The 18,759-nt window shown below is 51.1% G+C and overlaps 2 protein-coding genes across 5 annotated transcripts; both read left to right on the top strand.

The window, feature by feature from the left end:
• Positions 1-1,823: 1,823 nt before the first annotated feature.
• prdm12b (PR domain containing 12b) lies at positions 1,824-5,314 on the top strand. Of its 4 annotated transcripts, none has more exons than XM_058071952.1 (7): positions 1,824-2,181; positions 3,766-3,831; positions 4,207-4,331; positions 4,411-4,566; positions 4,642-4,756; positions 4,833-5,170; positions 5,216-5,314. In XM_058071952.1, exons 1-7 carry the CDS (start codon positions 1,950-1,952, stop codon positions 5,312-5,314), a joined length of 1,131 nt encoding a protein of 376 aa, XP_057927935.1. In that variant the 5' UTR covers positions 1,824-1,949. The 4 variants fall into 4 exon arrangements, with proteins under 4 accessions (XP_057927935.1, XP_057927934.1, XP_057927933.1 ...); XM_058071951.1 differs by having other exon boundaries at positions 4,833-5,182; XM_058071950.1 differs by having other exon boundaries at positions 4,833-5,185.
• A 309-nt stretch (positions 5,315-5,623) lies between these two features.
• On the top strand, positions 5,624-18,093 carry c5 (complement component 5). The gene is made up of 42 exons (XM_058072122.1): positions 5,624-5,847; positions 7,112-7,307; positions 7,373-7,526; positions 7,609-7,679; positions 7,747-7,844; positions 7,912-7,994; positions 8,063-8,153; positions 8,223-8,331; positions 8,407-8,539; positions 8,602-8,717; positions 8,783-8,971; positions 9,044-9,247; positions 9,629-9,841; positions 9,909-10,058; positions 10,123-10,249; positions 10,318-10,383; positions 10,494-10,688; positions 10,757-10,841; positions 12,411-12,493; positions 12,605-12,744; positions 12,808-13,041; positions 13,108-13,168; positions 13,231-13,320; positions 13,406-13,618; positions 13,686-13,761; positions 13,834-13,993; positions 14,068-14,172; positions 14,239-14,410; positions 14,526-14,650; positions 14,823-14,903; positions 15,029-15,181; positions 15,269-15,331; positions 15,399-15,498; positions 15,563-15,602; positions 15,690-15,792; positions 15,854-15,928; positions 16,005-16,110; positions 17,205-17,288; positions 17,360-17,449; positions 17,509-17,601; positions 17,669-17,807; positions 17,883-18,093. The coding sequence occupies exons 1-42, from the start codon at positions 5,777-5,779 to the stop codon at positions 18,019-18,021; spliced, it is 5,076 nt and encodes a 1,691-aa protein (XP_057928105.1). The 5' UTR covers positions 5,624-5,776; the 3' UTR covers positions 18,022-18,093.
• The last annotated feature ends 666 nt before the right edge of the window (positions 18,094-18,759 follow it).

Genomic DNA, 18,759 nt, shown 5'->3' with positions numbered 1-18,759 from the left:
TAGTATCTATCGTATCCATAGTATCTATAGTATCCATAGTATCTATAGTATCCATAGTATCCATAGTATCCATAGTATCCATAGCATCCATAGTATCCATAGTATCTATCGTATCCATAGTATCTATAGTATCCATAGCAGCCATGGTGGGGCTGTCACAGGTGGGTATCCATGTTGTTGATATCACAATCAATGGTTATTGATGTCACCTGCATGGGTGTTGATATCACATACATTCATGTTGGTATCACATCAATGGAGGTTGATATCATATACATGAAGATTGATATCACAAACTTGGAGGTTGATATCACGTGCATGGATGTTGATATCACATACATGGAGGTTGATATCACGTGCATCGATGTTGATATCACATACATGGAGGTTGATATCACATATATGGATGTTGATATCACATACATGGAGGTTGATATCACAGCAATGGATTTTGTAATCACATACATGGAGGTTGATATCACGTGCATGGATGTTGATATCACATACATGCACGTACATTGAGGGTGATATCACATATATGGAGGTTGATATCACATACATGGAGGTTGATATCACATACATGGATGTTGTAATAACATACATGGAAGTTGATATCACGTACATTGAGGGTGATATCGCATACGTATATGGATGTTGATATCACATATATGGATGTTGATATCAGATATATGGATGTTGATATCACATATATGGATGTTGATATCACATACATGGAGGTTGATATCACATATATGGATGCTGATATCAGATATATGGATGTTGATATCACATATATGGATGTTGATATCACATACATGGAAGTTGATATCACATACATGGAAGTTGATATCACATACATGGAGATTGATATCACATATAGATGTTGCTATCACATGCATGGAGGTTGGTATCACGTGCATTGAGGGTGATATCACATATATGGATGTTGATATCACATACATGGAGGTTGATATCACATGCATGGAGGTTGGTATCACGTGCATTGAGGGTGATATCACATACATGGAGGTTGATATCACATACATGGAGGTTGATATCACGTGCATTGAGGGTGATATCACATGTATGGATGTTGATATCACATACATGGAGGTTGATATCTACGGCTGTCAATTGATTAAAATGTTTGAACTCAATTAATCACATTTTGTTTATTTAATTGCAGATGTAAATAAGTTTTCTCTCTAATAAGTAGGGGAAATCTTTGAGGTCAAGGATGCAATTCCAAAGATATTCCCATCCAATTTCTGTAAAGGATATCAATTTGGGAACTATGGGCCATTATGTCAAACAATACAGTCAGCCAGCATATTTTTATATGACTATTTTTATTCATTATTAGCATATTAGCTCTTAAACTCGCCCACAAAGGTTCAGCAAATCCAAAATGTGAGCGAGTGAGACCTCTCACGTCAACCAAACTATGGTGGGGGTCAAAGGTCAACAGGAGGATGGCTGCCGGCCCACCAAAGTTTCTGTCCGGCAACTTCTTGGCCAAACGTGGAGGGAAGCTCAAGTGGTTCATCACACACACACACACACACTCACTCACACACACACTCACACACACACACACACACACACACACTCACACACACACACACACACACTCCTCCCCCCGAGAGAGAGAGAGAGAGAGAGAGAGAGAGAGAGAGGTATAAGAGGGTGTGTTTGTGTTCCTCCTCATTGTTCATTTAAGTGGAAGAAAATATTTATCATTTTCCACCAAATTCATATTTTTTATTACGTCCATTGGTCATCTTTATTCATCTTTATTCATCTTTATTCATCTTTATTCATCTTTATTCATCTTTATTCATCTTTATTCATCTTTATTCATCTTTATCTATACTTTATCTTTCCGTCTTCTTCACACAACTTTTCACCTGTCCTCCTCCTCCTCCTCCTCCTCCTCCTCCTCCTCCACCATGGGTTCGGTCCTCCTGGGTTCTCCCGGTCCGGGCCCGGCCAAGGCTCCGTGCGCGAGGCCTCACCTGGCGGACATCATCACCTCCGACGTCGTGCACAGCTTCCTGTACGGACGCTGGAGGCGCGTGCACGGCGAGCACCAGCAGCTCACGCACGAGGACCGCGCCGCCGCCGGCACGAGCCCCAAGACGGCTTTCACCGCCGAGGTCCTGGCCCAGTCCTTCTCCGGAGGTCAGTCGGGTCGGGACCCCAAGCCGACTTCCCGTTCCGCACCTTCGCATTCGTCGACGGCTTTCGTCAAGCATAGGATGCTTATGCTCGGTATTTATTGATATGATATATATGATATATTATATATATGATATATATTATATATTATATTATATATATTTTATTTTGAAAATATCCCAATTGATCAGCTAAAATAGAAACATTAGTTTTCCCTTCGTTTGATTCAAGGTCAAATGTAAAACATCATTTCCATTTTTAATATCAATTATTGGAGTGACAAAACATAACAATATTTTCATCCTATGAATAATACCTGCCGATTATTGACATCAACTCTCATCTTTCCGTTTGGAAATATCATAAAGTTATTCTGTTTGACGGCAAACATTTGTCCTCTTTTCATATGAAACATTGCTTATGTCAGAGGACAATACCAATCATAATCATAATTATAATAATAATTATAATCATAATAAGGTTTCATTTGGAAGTTTATTCATAGGCAATATCAATAATAATAATCATCATAAGGTTTCATATGGAAGTTTATTGATAAACAATATCAATAACAATTTAATATGGAAGTTTATTCATAGGCAATATCAATGATAATAATAATAATAATCATAAGGTTTCATATGGAAGTTTATTGATAAACAATATCAATAACAATTTAATATGGAAGTTTATTCATAGGCAATATCAATGATAATAATAATAATAATCATAAGGTTAAATATGGAAGTTTATTGATAAACAATATCAATAACAATTTAATATGGAAGTTTATTCATAGGCAATATCAATGATAATAATAATAATAATCATAAGGTTTAATATGGAAGTTTATTGATAAACAATATCAATAACAATTTAATATGGAAGTTTACTCATAGGCAATATCAATGATAATAATAATAATCATAAGGTTTAATATGGAAGTTTATTGATAAACAATATCAATAACAATTTAATATGGAAGTTTATTGATAAACAATATCAATAACAATTTAATATGGAAGTTTATTGATAAACAATATCAATAACAATCCTCCTAAGAAGGTTTAATATGGAAGTTTACTCATAGGCAATATCGATGATAATAATAATATTCATAAGGTTTAATATGAACGTTTATTTATAGATAATATCAATAATAATCCTCCTAAGAAGATTTGATTCATCCAAAGTGTCAAAGATGCGTTCATGAAAACTCCAAATGTGGGAACGCGTCCTTCTATTTCCGCTCCAGATACCGATGGTGGATTTATTCCGGTATTAAAATGATATTTATGAATATGAATATCACAGCCGGAAGGAAAGCATAAAAAGATTTTAAAAAGCATCGCGGCCTTTTGTCGCCTCGCGTCCAGGTTTGATTCCGGAAAAGAACTTTTCCACCCGAGATGTTTTTATCCCAATTTGGCGCCATTTTCATTTGATGTCAACGAATTTCTTTCTTCGTTTTTTTATGAAAATAATATATAAAATAATAATACAATGTATGTGTGTGTGTGTGTGTGTGTGTGTGTGTGTGTGTGTGTGTGTGTGTGCGTGTGTGTGTGTGTGTGTGTGTGCGTGTAGAAGTCCACAAGCTGTCCAGTCTGGTTCTTCCCAGCGAGGTGATCATCGCTCAAAGCTCCGTTCCAGGTCCAACAAATCCTCCTAATATTTTATCTTTTATCTTTAATATTATTAATAATAATAATAATAACAACAACAATAACAGTAGGCAGCCGAGTGGTTAGCGCGGAGGCCTCACAGCTTGGAAACCCGAGTCGATTCCCTCCTCGGCCATCTCTGTGTGGAGTTTGCATCCCGGTGCAAATGAATAATAATAATAATGATAATAATAATAATTATTATTATTATAAATAGTTTTGTATAGATGTAGCGTGTTACGAATAATATGAATAATAACTGGAGGAAGTGCAATAAAAAGGAGATATGATGAAATAAATGTCACTTTGTCCAAATGAGGATAAAACGAGCGCACCCTGACCCGTCGTGTGTTTGCCGGTCCAGGGGAAGGTCTAGGGATCTTCTCCAAGACCTGGATCAAGGCGGGAACCGAGATGGGTCCTTTCACGGGCCGCCTGGTGTCTCCCGACCACGTGGACGTGTACAAGAACAACAGCCTCATGTGGGAGGTAGAACCCCCCCCACCCCCTATACCCCCCCCCCAAGCATCAGGGCGTGTGACAGTGACGTGTGCGTGGCGTGTGTCAGGTGTTCGACGAGGACGGCGGGGTGCGGTTCTTCGTGGACGCCAGCCAGGAGGAGCACCGCAGCTGGATGACGTACATCAAGTGCGCGCGCAACGAGCACGAGCAGAACCTGGAGGTGGTCCAGATGGGCAGCGCCATCTTCTACAAGGCCGTGGAGGTGAGGAGGGGAGGGGCTCTTCCCCGACCCCGCCCCCTGCTGGCCGATGACTGACATGTCCGCTGTCCTCCTCAGACCATCCCCCCGGACCAGGAGCTGCTGGTCTGGTACGGGAACTCCCACAACACCTTCCTGGGGATCCCCGGCATCCCGGGAGGAGACGAGGAGCAGGGAAAGAAGAGCAAGAACGGTGAGGAGGCGTCGGCCGGGTTAGCATAGCTAACGTTGCTATGCTAACATAGCATTTGGCTCTTGTTCCGCTTCAGACGACTTCCACCCCTGCGAAGGCTCCGCCTCTTCCTCCGCGACGTCGTCGGCGGCGGCGGCGGGCCCGGGGCGCATGCGCTGCGTCATCTGCCACCGCGGGTTCAACTCCCGCAGCAACCTGCGCTCGCACATGCGCATCCACACGCTGGACAAGCCCTTCGTGTGCCGCTTCTGCAACCGCCGCTTCAGCCAGTCGTCCACGCTGCGTAACCACGTGCGCCTGCACACGGGCGAGCGCCCGTACAAGTGCCACGTGTGCCAGTCGGCCTACTCGCAGCTGGCGGGCCTGCGGGCCCACCAGAAGAGCGCCAGGCACCGGCCCGCCGCCGTGGCCTCCGCCAGGGCGCTGGTGGTGGTGGGGGGGGCGTGCGGCGTGCACGAGGACCGCTCCCCCCCTCCCCCGCCTCCTCACCCGCCCCAGCTGGTGGCCGTGTCCCATCCCGCCTCGCTGGTGCACCACATCCCCGCCATGGTGCTGTGACGCTACAGGAAGTGCTAGCGTAGCGCTAAGACGTGATTGGTGTGTGCTAAAGTGTTAGCCTAGCATGCTGGTGTTTTGTCTTGCATGCTAACGTGTGTAAATATACTATGTATCCTAATAAAGCATGACCTTTAACCCCTTTAGCACAAGCTAACCTCAGAGCCGGGGGGGGTGAAAGGTTGATTGAGTCACCCGGGGCGGTGGGAGGCCTCCTATTGATTTTGAGGGGACAAGTCAACATGTTGCGTAACGTCAGAAAACACTCACCTTTGGCACGCATGCACGTACGCACGCACGTACATACGCACGCAGGAAGTCCCCAGCGACTCGACAGTTGACATTGAAAAGGGCCAGCGTGTCAATCAACGAGTCGCTTTGTCTTGGGACTCGACAGGACTTGGAGCGCCGTGTGTGTATACAAGTGTGTGTTTGTGTGTGTGTGTGTGTGTGTGCGGGTCCAGGATGAGGGTGTGTGTGCTGCTGGTGTATTTGGGGTGTGTGTGTCGGTGGAGGACCAGCGCTCAGGACACGAGGTGAGTCTTCCTGAACGCTAGCAAGGTCCACTAGCGCTTTGCTAGCTGTTAGCATGACTTGCTATGATTGTTATTATGAAACGGGATGGTCCATGCGGTCCAGGTCTGGGTGTGCCCCTGGGTTTGGTGCAGCAGTCCAGGGGGGCGCCTGAGGGACCTGGTACTCGTCTGCCAAATCTGGTTCTTGTCTGGAGGGGCCTTAGCTCACGTGGGAGGTGGAGTCATGGCGACTAGACATAACCAGACTCTCCTCAAACCACAATGTGGGTTCTGGAACCAAACTCCTCCATAGGGTCAGGACCTTGTTCTACACCACCGGGGGGGGGGGGGGGGGGGGGGTGTAGTCAGGGCCAATGAAAGAGGGGGGGGACTTGTGTGTACACACTAAATGGCTGCCTTTTTCGGGTCCATCAGAAGGGCGCTGGAGAGCACAAGTGGTAGGCAGCGGTCCTGGTGGCAAATTCCAAACCTGTTGGTGGAGACCGGAGCTTAGGGCTGCCGTCCCTTTGAAGGAGGCTTCCCATCATGATCGGTAGGGTGAGGAGCCCGGTCACCCGGGAGGGGCTTCTCCTCACGTGGAGGGGAGCCGGGTGAGGTGGCTCAGGCATCTAGTCCGGATTCCTCCCTGGTGAGGTGCTCCGCTCCAGGCGTGCCCAGCCGAGACAAGACCGAGGACCCGCTGGAGGGATGATGTCCCACGGCGGGCCTGGGAACACCTCGGTGCCGGATCTCCAGGAGGGGGCTGGAGATGGGGTTGCTGTGCTCTACAACACTGCCCCCGTGGGGCTGCTGTCATTCACTACACGTACCAACACGCCAACACTTGGGGACAACCTGAAGGTTCCTTTGGGTCTTCTGGTTCTCATGTCCTAATAGTGTATTAGTGAGGTAACAGTAGTAGTAATAGTGATAGTACTAGTACTAGCTGGACCAGTAGAAGTAGTAATGATTGTAATAGCAATAGCGATAGAAGAACTAGTACTGATAGCAGTAGCAGTAGCAGTAGCAGTAGCAGTAGCAGTAGCAGTAGTACTAGCGGTAGCAGTAGCAGTAGCATTAGCATTAGCATTAGCAGTAGCAGTAGCAGTAGTACTAGCAGTAGCAGTAGCAGTAGCAGTAGCAGTAGCAGTAGCAGTAGCAGTAGTACTAGCGGTAGCAGTCTGAGACAGAACCTTCAGGTCAAAGACATCCAAGTTGTCGCGTGATGATGTCATGGGGTCAGCTGACCGGGACCAAGGACCAACCATGGAGGTGTTGCCTTCAGGTACCTGATCAGCGCCCCCTTGCGGCTGCACGTGGACGCGATGGAGAAGGTGTTGCTGCAGTTGTTCGGCTTTTCCGAAGAGGTGAGGGTCTACGTGTTCTTGAAGACCTCCATGGCTCCAGGCCATGTGGTTCTGGCCCGTGACGTGGTGACCCTCAACGTTGAGAACCAGCACCAGGCTGCCGCCTCGCTCCGGGTGAGTGGACGCACGGAGGTGCCAAGATCCGGAAGCAGGTCTTCATCGTGCCCCTCTGTGTCCAGATCTTCTCCAGTCAGCTGGACAAGAGTGTGGCTCAAGTGGTCCTCCACGTCCAATCAGCGCAGATCAACGAGCACCTGTCACTTCCTGTCAGCCGCTCCAACGGGTTCCTCTTTGTCCGGACGGACAAACCTCTCTACACCCCCCAGCAGAGCGGTGAGTCCCGAGTAGGCTGAGAAGGACTTGACAGAAGGTTCCAGATGGAGGTCATCTTCCTGGTGTGTCGTGTTCCGTCCAGTCAAGGTGCAAGCCTTCTCCCTCAACCAGGAGCTGCATCCGGCCAATCGGAGCGTCTTCCTGACCTTCAAGGTGGGCATGTCAGTCCGCAGGACCTGCATGTAAGACTTTGACTCTTCACAGCCTTGTTCTCGTCCAGGACCCAGATCTTCAGACGGTGGATGTTGTGGAGATGCTGGACCTCAACAATGGAATCCCATCCATGCAGAACCCCTTCAAGATCCCCATCAAGCCCAAGTAGGGACCCCCTGGGCCGACCCCAGATGACTGGGGTCCAGGTTGTGATGCTGTTCTTTGGTTCCAGGTTGGGAACGTGGTCCATTGAGGCCTCGTATTCCGACGACTTCACCACCAAAGCCAGAACAGACTTTGAGATTCGAGAATACGGTGAGAGGACGTCCTGGTCTTGACTTACGATGGAGGCCTCCATGGGCTTTAGGACGTTCTTCTGTTAGTCCTTCCCAGTTTTACCGTCGTGGTCCAGCCGCAGGTCAGCTTCATCAGCTTTGGAAACTTCCAGCACTTCTGTTTCAAGGTGTCCGCCAGGTGAGGAACGTCGACCTTCCTCATGGCAGGCATCCTCTTCATCACTGACGGTCTTGGTCGTCCTTTCAGGTACCTTCATGGCGCCCCCGTGGCTCATGGCGAGGTCTTCCTGCGCTTTGGCTTCGTCAGCAAAGGAGAACTTCCTGTCATCATCCCCAACTCCGTGACCCGGGAGAGAGTGGGTCCTCTTCATCGCCCTTCTTCATCCTCGCAATTCAAACCACGGTCTGACGTTCTCGTGGGCGTGTCTTAGTTGCTGTCCTCAGGCGACGTGGACGTGTGTGTCAACATGGAGAAGATCCTGTCCAAACATGATGGACCTAAAGACCTGCACGGCCTCATCGGGAACTTCCTGTATGTTGCTGTCCTGCTGCAGGAGGACTCGGGTACGCACGCACGCACGCACGCACATGCACATCCCTCCTCACCCCCCCCCCCTCCTCTACAGGTGGCATCAGCCAGGAGGCGGAGTTTTCAGCTGTGAAGTTTGTCAAATCCCCTTACAGCCTGAGTCTGGTCTCCACGCCCCCCTTCATCAAACCTGGACTCCCTTACAACATCCAGGTGACCCCTCGATCCTCAGGCAAGACTTGCTTGGAGATGATGGATACCCCCCCCCGGTTGTGCAGGTGCTGGTGAAGGACCACCTGGACCAGCCGGTGAACCAGGTGCCGGTTCGTCTGGTAGAGCAACGGGTCTTCGGTCCCGCGCAAGACCTCCGCATGAAACCCTGTCCTGAAGAGGCCAACAGCCAATCAGACGGCGTCGCCATTTTTGTCTGCAACACGCCCACAGAGGGTGTCAGGGCCTCTTTCAGGGTGAATGATGAATTAATTCATGATTAATCTGTGATTGGCCCGCTAATGACCTTTACCAACCCCTGGGAGCAGTTTGAGACAGCAGACTCCGCCCTCCCGGCCGCCAGTCAGGCCAGTGTGAGTCTGGAGGCGGCGGCCTACCACTCGCCCAACCGCCGCTACCTTTACATTGACCCCCCGCTGCCGGGCCACACCCTGCGGGTGGGACAATACGCCAACATCAAGGTGTACTCGGCCACGCCCTCCTACGTGCCGGTCAAAGTGCTGAGCTTCCTGGTGAGAAGGGGCGTCGCCAAGGAGTGTGCCCGTGTGTCCCCGTGTCCTTAGCGTGTGCGTCAGGTGCTGTCCAAAGTGTGTCCCCGTGTCCTTAGCATGTGCGTCAGGTGCTGTCCAAAGTGTGTCCCCGTGTCCTTAGCGTGTGCGTCAGGTGCTGTCCAAAGTGTGTCCCCGTGTCCTTAGCGTGTGCGTCAGGTGCTGTCCAAAGTGTGTCCCCGTGTCCTTAGCATGTGCGTCAGGTGCTGTCCAAAGTGTGTCCCCGTGTCCTTAGCGTGTGCGTCAGGTGCTGTCCAAAGTGTGTCCCGTGTCCTTAGCGTGTGTGTGTGCATCAGGTGCTGTCCAAAGTGTGTCCCGTGTCCTTAGCGTGTGCGTTTGTGTCAGGTGCTGTCCAAAGGGAAGGTGGAACATTTCGGCAGGCAGAAGTTCGTCGCTAGCGGCGACCACAAACAATCGCTCAGCTTCGCGGTGACGGGCGCCATGGTCCCGTCGATCCGCCTGCTGGTCTACTACATCCTGTACGGCGAAGCCACGTCTGAACTGGTGGCCGACTCCGTGTGGCTGGAAGTCCAGGACCCGTGTGTAGGCGGACTGGTGGTAAGGGGCGTGGCAAGAGGCAGACAGGAAGTGTTAGCATCAACATGACGTGTCCGTGTGCCAATAGACAGATATCTCATATGAGGGGCGGGACTTCAGGCCAAAGGACCACCTTCAGCTGCAGATCAGGACCAATCAGGAGGGCCTAGTGGCGCTGTCTGCTGTAGACTCCGCCCTCTTCAACCTGTATCCAAACTACAAGGACCCTGTAACCATGGTAACCTGACAGCTGCACAATGGCGGGTTGATGTCACGCTAAGCGGACGTGGGCGGGCCTACAGGTGCTGCGTCACATCGAGCAAAGCGACCTCGGCTGCGGAGGGGGCGGGGGCAGAGACGCGGCCGACGTCTTCCGATTGGCCGGCCTCACTTTCATCACCAACGCCAACGCCCGCCCATCAACCAGCAGTTAGTCATCCCTCGCCTCATTGGTTGATGGGAGGAGGCGGGGCCAATCATGCGTGTGTGTGCCACAGGTCCAAAGTGCACGGCGGCTGTGCGTCCCACGAGGGCGCTAACGAAAGAGATGAAGGAAGCCAAAGGTGAGACCCCTCCATCAATGGTCTAGGTGTAGACCAGGTCCACGTGTGTAGACCAGGTCCACGTGTAGACCAGGTCCTCATAGACACGTGTGAACCCGGCTTGTGCGCAGCCGCCACGTTCGGACCCCTGAGGAAGTGCTGTGAGCACGGCATGAAGTACGTCCCCAGAAGCGTCACCTGCCGCCATTTTGCCGAGCAGATGTTCAGAAAAACGCAGCATCATCCTCAGTGTCGCCACATCTTCACCGTCTGCTGTGAATACATCCAGGAGGCCCTGGACCAGGACCAGAAGCTCAGCCGCCACAGTCAGTAAGAACCTGGAGGTTTCATCTGACAGGCTCAGTGTGGACATTTGAGATGTTTGTGTGTGCAGACATGGGGGCCGACTTTGACGCGGCGCCGTCTCTGGTCAGGAGTTTCTTTCCTGAGAGCTGGCTGTGGGAGGTCCATCCCACCAGGTGAGGTCCACCTCTATTTGCTGAGGTAGGAACATTGAAGGAACATGTAGGAACATGAAGGAACATTGAAGGAACATGTAGGAACATTGAAGGAACATGTAGGAACATGTAGGAACATTGAAGGAACATGTAGGAACATTGAAGGAACATGTAGGAATATGAAGGAACATGTAGGAACATTGAAGGAACATGAAGGAACATGTAGGAACATTGAAGGAACATGTAGGAACATGAAGGAACATGTAGGAACATTGAAGGAACATGAAGGAACATGTAGGAACATTGAAGGAACATGTAGGAACATTGAAGTAACATGAAGGAACATGTAGGAACATTGAAGGAACATGTAGGAACATTGAAGTAACATGAAGGAACATGAAGGAACATGAAGGAACATGTAGGAACATTGAAGGAACATGTAGGAACATTGAAGGAACATGAAGGAACATGTAGGAACATTGAAGGAACATGAAGGAACATGAAGGAACATTGAAGTAACATGAAGGAACATGAAGGAACATGAAGGAACATGTAGGAACATTGAAGGAACATGAAGGAACATGTAGGAACATTGAAGGAACATGAAGGAACATGTAGGAACATTGAAGGAACATGTAGGAACATTGAAGTAACATGAAGGAACATGAAGGAACATGAAGGAACATGTAGGAACATTGAAGGAACATGAAGGAACATGTAGGAACATTGAAGGAACATGAAGGAACATGAAGGAACATTGAAGGAACATGTAGGAACATTGAAGGAACATGTAGGAACATTGAAGGAACATGAAGGAACATTGAAGGAACATGAAGGAACATGTAGGAACATTGAAGGAACATGTAGGAACATTGAAGGAACATGTAGGAACATTGAAGGAACATGAAGCGACATGAAGGAACATTGAAGGTACATGTAGGAACACTGAAGGAACATGTAGGAACATTGAAGGAACATGAAGGAACATGAAGGAACATTGAAGGAACATGAAGGAACATGTAGGAACATTGAAGGAACATGTAGGAACATTGAAGGAACATGTAGGAACATTGAAGGAACATGAAGCGACATGAAGGAACATTGAAGGTACATGTAGGAACACTGAAGGAACATGTAGGAACATTGAAGGAACATGAAGGAACATTGAAGGTACATGTAGGAACACTGAAGGAACATGTAGGAACATTGAAGGAACATGAAGGAACATGTAGGAACATTGAAGGAACATGAAGGAACATGAAGGAACATGAAGGAACATTGAAGGAACATGTAGGAACATTGAAGGAACATGTAGGAACATTGAAGGAACATGAAGGAACATGTAGGAACATTGAAGGAACATGTAGGAACATTGAAGGAACATGTAGGAACATTGAAGGAACATGTAGGAACATTGAAGGAACATGAAGGAACATGTAGGAACATTGAAGGAACATGTAGGAACATTGAAGGAACATGTAGGAACATTGAAGGAACATGAAGGAACATGTAGGAACATTGAATGAACATGTAGGAACATTGAAGGAACATGTAGGAACATGAAGGAACATTTCTACATGATGTTTCCAGAGGAGGTCAGCAGTCCCTCACCAGGACACTTCCCGACTCTCTGACCACATGGGAGCTGAAGGCCATCGGAATGTTCAGGAACGGTGAGATGGTCCCCTTCTTCACCCTCCTCATCTTCCAGGGTCCTCGCGTCCATCCTTCTTCCTCCTTTTGTCCTTCTCTGCCAACGTTGATCCTCAGGTGTGCTCCTGCAGGTATCTGCGTATCCAAGCCGGTCCAGGTGTCGGTCAGACTGCCGCTCAGCGTGGACGTGCCGCTACCTTACCAGGTGGTGCGAGGAGAGCAGGTGCAGCTGAGCGGTTCCGTGTACAACCAGCAGGAGGACGACGTCACGGTAGGGTTGCATGTTCCATCAGGATATCTTCTTCTTCTGCTCAGGTCCTCCTGGTCTTCCCAGTACTGCATCACGCTGACGGCAGGGCCGGAGATCTGCATCCTCCAATCACAGCCGGCCGCCGCGGGGGCGGGGTTCCGTTCCACCTCCTGCATCTGGAGCCCACTGCCAGCAAGGGGCGTGGCCAAGGTGGCCTTCACGCTGATGGGCCTGAAGGCAGGAGAACACACCCTGACCTTCACGCTGAAGACCCGCCAAGGGAAAGGAGACATCGTGGAGAAGCGGCTCAGGGTGGTGGTAGGTGCCATGTTGGGGAGCTCCAAGGGTGGAGATGATCTCGGTAGATGATTGGCTCCTTTGCAGCCCGAGGGCGTGAGGATGGAGATGTATTCCGGAGGGATCTTGGACCCCCAGGGACTTTACGGTAGGGCGAGCGTGCTGGTCTGACCAGCTGGACCATCTGCTGACCCCATGGTGTCATGTCAGGTTCTGAGAAGACCACCGTGGTGCTGAAGAACCAGCCGCCCGCTAACATGGTCCCCAACACGGCAGTGGAGAGAATGGTGACCATCAACGGTGAGATGAACTTCTACTTCTTCTCGTTGCTTTGGCAAGGACACCACGAGACCTGAATGACCCGACCCCCCTGTGCTGGTCCCAGGGGAAATCCTGGGAGACCTCCTCTCGGTGGTCCTGGACCCCGACGGCCTGCGGCAGCTCGTCAACCTGCCTGGCGGGTCCCTGGAGGCGGAGCTTGGCAGAATCCTTCCTCTGGCACACGTGTACCAGTACTTGGAGACCACCAGGAAGTGGGACGTCCTTGGAGGGAACATCCACAAGAACTCAGACGACCTCAGACAGAAGATCCGAGAAGGTGAGGAGAAGGTTGGTATGATGTAACCTGAAGGTGGGCGGGGCTAAACCAGCATGTTTGTGTGCAGGACTGGTCAGCATCAGTTCTTTCAGACGTGGGGACTCCAGCTACAGCATGTGGACCAACAGAGAAGCTAGCACCTGGTCAGCACCCCCCCCCCGCCCCGCCCCCCTCACATGTTAGTCACGTGACCAAGTCGTCGTGTCACCTGTCAGGCTGACAGCGGCGGCGGTTCGCACTCTGGCCTCCGTGGACCCCGTAATGACCGTAGACCACCAAGCTCTGTCCCAGTCCGTCTGGTGGCTGATCCACAACGCTCAGAACCAGGACGGGTCTTTCTCCGACAAGTCCTCCTTCAGACCCAACAGATTCATGGTGGTCTGGTTTTGTCCCGTCTGAGCGGGAACGCCCCTGACGCTTAACATGTGCTCCTTTGTGATTGGCTGCAGGCTGAGGGGGCGGAGCCTCGTGAGCGCTCGGTGTACCTCACGTCCTTCGTCCTCATCGCGTTGCATCGGGCGACCAGCATCCGCCAACCGGTCCTGCAGCTGCGAGTGAGCGCTCTGTCTTCTTCACCTAAGAAACAATCTCTGCTTCCCTCTCACTGCCGCCATGTTTAGTTCCACGATGACAGCAAGAGGTCCGCCGCCGACTACATTTCCCAGCATGCCCTCCACCTGAAGAGCGTGCACGTGCGCGCCCTCGCCACCTACGCCCTCACCCTGCACGACCCCAGCGCGCCCACCAGCATCACACTCATCCACAGCTTGGAGACCTTCGCTCGACAGAAAGGTGTGTGCACGTCAACACACGTGCACTACCGAGTGTGGACACGTGCACTACCGAGTGTGTTCACGTGCACTACGTAGTGTGTTCACGTGCGCTCAGGCCTGTGTTTGTGATGCAGGACACCCCGCGGTGCTCAGGTACTGGCAGGAATCGAACACGGCATCCGATGAGCTGCGACCCGACCAATCCAGCGGCCTGACGGTGGAGACGACGGCGTACGTCCTGCTGACCATGCTGCTGAAGGTGCCGCTAGCTCATTGGTTGTCTCGTAGTCTTTAGCGTGTAACGGTACGCCATCATCGCCGTTCGGAGGTTCGACTCCGTGCCAAAGCGAACGTGTCGTACCAAAAGGTACCGTTAGACCCCGAGTTTCCATGGCGACCATTGCTGACACGCAAACTGCTTCCTGTTCCAGGGGAGGATCCAGTACGCCAACCCCATCATGTCCTGGCTGACCCAGGACCAGCACCATGGACAAGGGTTTTACTCGGTCCAGGTACGTGTCATGACGTTCCGCTTCCTGAACCGGGTCTCTGTTGGACGCCCCTCAAGATTTGGGACCCCCTGGTCCCGACATGGTCTCACAACGCAGCTACTTCCTGTCCCTGCGTGTCCCACCAGGACACCATCCTCACCCTGGAGGCCCTAACAGAGTACAGTCGGGTGGTCCCTCGAGCCGTCCTCAACCAGGACATCAATGTCCGCTACGGACGCAAAGGAGATCTCGCTCGTGTGCAGCTCAGCCAGAGCCGACCTGTGGCCACGCCCATACAGGTGAGGGGAGGGGCGCCGTGTGAGGGGGGCGGGGGCGGTTTTTGTCTTGTGGAGATTGAGGACATTCAGCTGTTCTTGGGTCTCCAGGTGCTGCAGGACGACGTCATCACCGTGTCCACGGGATACGGGAGGGGCGTGTCCAATGTCCAGGTGGGTGTGGCTTAGGGGAATCAATATGTGGCATCGCAAGTCAGGTGAAGTCAAGTTTTAAGTGCAGATGAAGGCGGTCTACTACCAGACGACTCCGCCCCCTGGTAACTGTAACTTCGACATCAGCATCGAGATGGTCGCTGCCGCCGCCGCCGCCGCCTCAGACCGTAAGTCCCCCACGCCGTCCTGTTCAGTCCGCCTCCCTGTAGTCCTGACGTCTCCTCCTCCCAGGTGCCGGCATGCGTGCGCCGCACCTGTCTGCCTGTGCCAAGTAAGACCAACATACAGCACCTTAGTCTACGTGCTAACTAGCCTACATGCTAACTAGCTTACATGCTAACAAGCCACGGTCCTGAAGGTACAAGCCTCCTCCTAACGAGGTGGTCACCGAGTCCACCATGACCGTGATGAAGATCCAGCTGCCGACAGGCGTGGAGGCGCATCTAGACGACCTGCGACAGGTGAGACCACCTGAAGCCGCCCATCCACGCCGCTGTGCTGTGACACCATGTCGCTGTGCAGTTCAGGGACGCCGAGGAGCCAATCATCTCGCACTACGAGCTTCAGGGCGACACGGTGGTCATTCAGATGGACTCTGTGAGTACGCTCGGCCCCGCCCCCCTTCAGCCCCGCCCCCGGTGCTGCTTATGACCGTTTCCTGTCTGCTCTCCAGGTGCCCTCCGACATCTTCTTGTGTGTCGGCTTTCGCATCCGGACGGGGTTCAAAGTGGACGGGGCCAGCAGGTCCCTGCTGACTGTGTTTGAGCCCCAGGACAAAGGTGAGTACCGCTGGCGGGTCACATCAAGATTTGCACTCATGGGACGCCGTGTTCTAGCATGTTCTAGCATGTTCTAGCATGTTCTAACATGTTCTAGCATGTTCTAGCATGTTCTAGTCTGTTCTACCATGTTCCATCATGTTCTAGCATAGCATGTTCTAGCATGTTCTAGCCTGTTCTACCATGTTCTAGCATAGCATGTTCTAGCCTGTTCTACCATGTTCTAGCATAGCATGTTCTAGCATAGCATGTTCTAGCATGTTCTAGCCTGGTCTAGCATGTTCTACCATGTTCTACCCTGTTCTAGCATGTTCTAGCCCGGTCTAGCATGTTCTACCATGTTCTAGCATAGCATGTTCTAGCCTGTTCTACCATGTTCTAGCATAGCATGTTCTAGCATGTTCTAACATGTTCTAGCATGTTCTAGCATGTTCTAGTCTGTTCTACCATGTTCCATCATGTTCTAGCATAGCATGTTCTAGTATGTTCAAGCCTGGCCTAGAATGTTCTAGCATAGCATGTTCTACCATGTTCTACCATGTTCTAGCATAGCATGTTCTACCCTGTTCTAGCATGTTCTACCCTGGTCTAGCATGTTCTACCTTGTTCTACCATGTTCTAGCATAGCATGTTCTAGCCTGTTCTACCATGTTCTAGCATAGCATGTTCTAGCATAGCATGTTCTAGCATGTTCTAGCCTGGTCTAGCATGTTCTACCATGTTCTACCCTGTTCTAGCATGTTCTAGCCCGGTCTAGCATGTTCTACCATGTTCTAGCATAGCATGTTCTAGCTTGTTCTACCATGTTCTAGCATAGCATGTTCTAGCATGTTCTAGCATGTTCTAGCCTGGTCTAGCATGTTCTAGCCTGGTCTAGCATGTTCTAGCATAGCATGTTCTAGCCTGTTGTAGCATGTTCTAGCATGTTCATGTCCGGATGCCTCCTGCTGAGGTGTTCGGGGTTTGGGGCAAAGGACGGGATTATGTCTCACAGCTGAAACCGTTTGAGTCCGAGACCGCTGCCCCCGTGACCCGACCCCGGGTAAGCGGGTAATGTCCACTTCCTGTCTTTCCATGTTGTGGTCATGTGACAGGAAGCTTGTGCAGCAAACAGTTTTCCTACGAGGAGCAGAAGGTCCAGCGCCTCTGTGTGGCGGACCAGTGCCAGTGCATGACAGGTGACTCCGCCCCCGCACCTGATTGGCTACCAGTCCTTCCCCGTTTGCTGACCGTGTCACATGTTGTGCAGCTGCGTGCGCGGCCTACAGATCGACCTTTGACCCGACCTTGACGGCTGCCAAACGCCAGCAGGAAACGTGCCGGGGCCACATCGGATACGGTGAGCGTCCCTCGCCGCCGCGGTCTGAGGGCGGGGTCGTGACCTTGTGCTGTGTGCAGCGTTCAAGGTGGCCGTCACGTCTCAGGAAGCAGAAGGAGACTTTGTGACCTTCAAAGCCACCGTAGTCGGGGTCCTGAAGAACACGGACAAAGGTAAGGCAAGACTGCTCAATGTGGGGCGGCCATATTGCTCACCTTGCTGCCTTGTGGGCGTGGTCAGCCTTGGAGGCGGTGAGTTCGGGCACGGAGGTGGAGCTGATTAAGAAGGTCACCTGCAACTCGGTGGACGTCCAGAACCTCAAACAGTACCTGGTGATGGGATCCGGCGGGTCAGAGGTCAAGCTGAGCCACGGCGCCAAGTGAGCGACGACCCCGCCCCTCCTGACCTTCTCCGACCGGGGACGCCGCTCACCCGTTCACGTTGTGACCCTCAGGTACCGTCTGCCACTGGACTCGGACGCCACGGTGGACCTGTGGCCCTCCCGGTGCTCCTCCACCGCCTGCTCGGACTACCTGGCCCAGCTGGACGAGTACGCGCTGGACCTGCAGCTCTTCAGCTGCCCTGCACAGTGATGGACGTCTACGTTACACGCTACGGTCGTGATGTCATTAAACACGTATGATCCTAATAAAGCATCATCACGACATCGTGTACGGGATCTACGTGGAGCGTGGAAGGTTACACGTCCTTCATGCGTGTCGTCTTAGGTACTTTGGAATGAAGCATAGCAAGGGTGTGTCATGTAGCATGTCACGTAGCGTCCTATATAGTGTGTCATGTAGCATGTCACGTAGCGTCCTATATAGCATGTCATGTAGCATGTCACGTAGCGTCCTATATAGTGTGTCATGTAGCATGTCACGTAGCGTCCTATATAGCATGTCATGTAGCATGTCACGTAGCGTCCTATATAGTGTGTCATGTAGCATGTCACGTAGCGTCCTATATAGTGTGTCATGTAGCATGTCATGTACCGTCCTGTCTTGTAGCGTGTCATGTAGCATGTCATGTACCGTCCAGTCTCATAGCGTCATGTAGAGTGCCATGTAGCGTGTCATGTGTCACATAGCGTGTCATGTAGCATGTCATGTACCATCCTGTCTCGTAGCGTGTCATGTGTCATGTAGTATCATGTAGCACGTCTTGTAGCGTGTCATATAGTGTCTCATAGCGTGTCGTGTAGTGTCCTGTCACATAGTGTGTCATATAGTGTCTCGTAGCGTGTCATGTAGTATGTCATGTAGCATCCTGTCATGTAGCGTGTCTCATAGCGTGTCATGTAGTGTCCTGTCACGTACCGTCCTGTCTCG

The sequence above is a fragment of the Doryrhamphus excisus genome, chromosome 4 (genome assembly GCF_030265055.1).
Source record: "Doryrhamphus excisus isolate RoL2022-K1 chromosome 4, RoL_Dexc_1.0, whole genome shotgun sequence".
NCBI lineage: Eukaryota > Metazoa > Chordata > Actinopteri > Syngnathiformes > Syngnathidae > Doryrhamphus > Doryrhamphus excisus.
Note: the sequence above shows the minus strand (reverse complement) of the source record. Positions and strands in the feature narration are given on the sequence as shown.

Bases quoted from the DNA above. Each gene is read 5' to 3' on its own strand.
- prdm12b (XM_058071949.1), top strand. From the start codon at position 1,950: ATGGGTTCGGTCCTCCTGGGTTCTCCCGGTCCGGGCCCGGCCAAGGCT. The intron at 2,182-3,765 runs GTCAGTCGGGTC...GTGTGCGTGTAG, and splicing joins GGCCCAGTCCTTCTCCGGAG to AAGTCCACAAGCTGTCCAGT. The intron at 4,567-4,641 runs GTGAGGAGGGGA...TGTCCTCCTCAG, and splicing joins TCTTCTACAAGGCCGTGGAG to ACCATCCCCCCGGACCAGGA.
- c5 (XM_058072122.1), top strand. From the start codon at position 5,777: ATGAGGGTGTGTGTGCTGCTGGTGTATTTGGGGTGTGTGTGTCGGTGG. The intron at 7,680-7,746 runs GTGGGCATGTCA...GTTCTCGTCCAG, and splicing joins GCGTCTTCCTGACCTTCAAG to GACCCAGATCTTCAGACGGT. The intron at 17,808-17,882 runs GTGAGCGACGAC...TGTGACCCTCAG, and splicing joins AAGCTGAGCCACGGCGCCAA to GTACCGTCTGCCACTGGACT.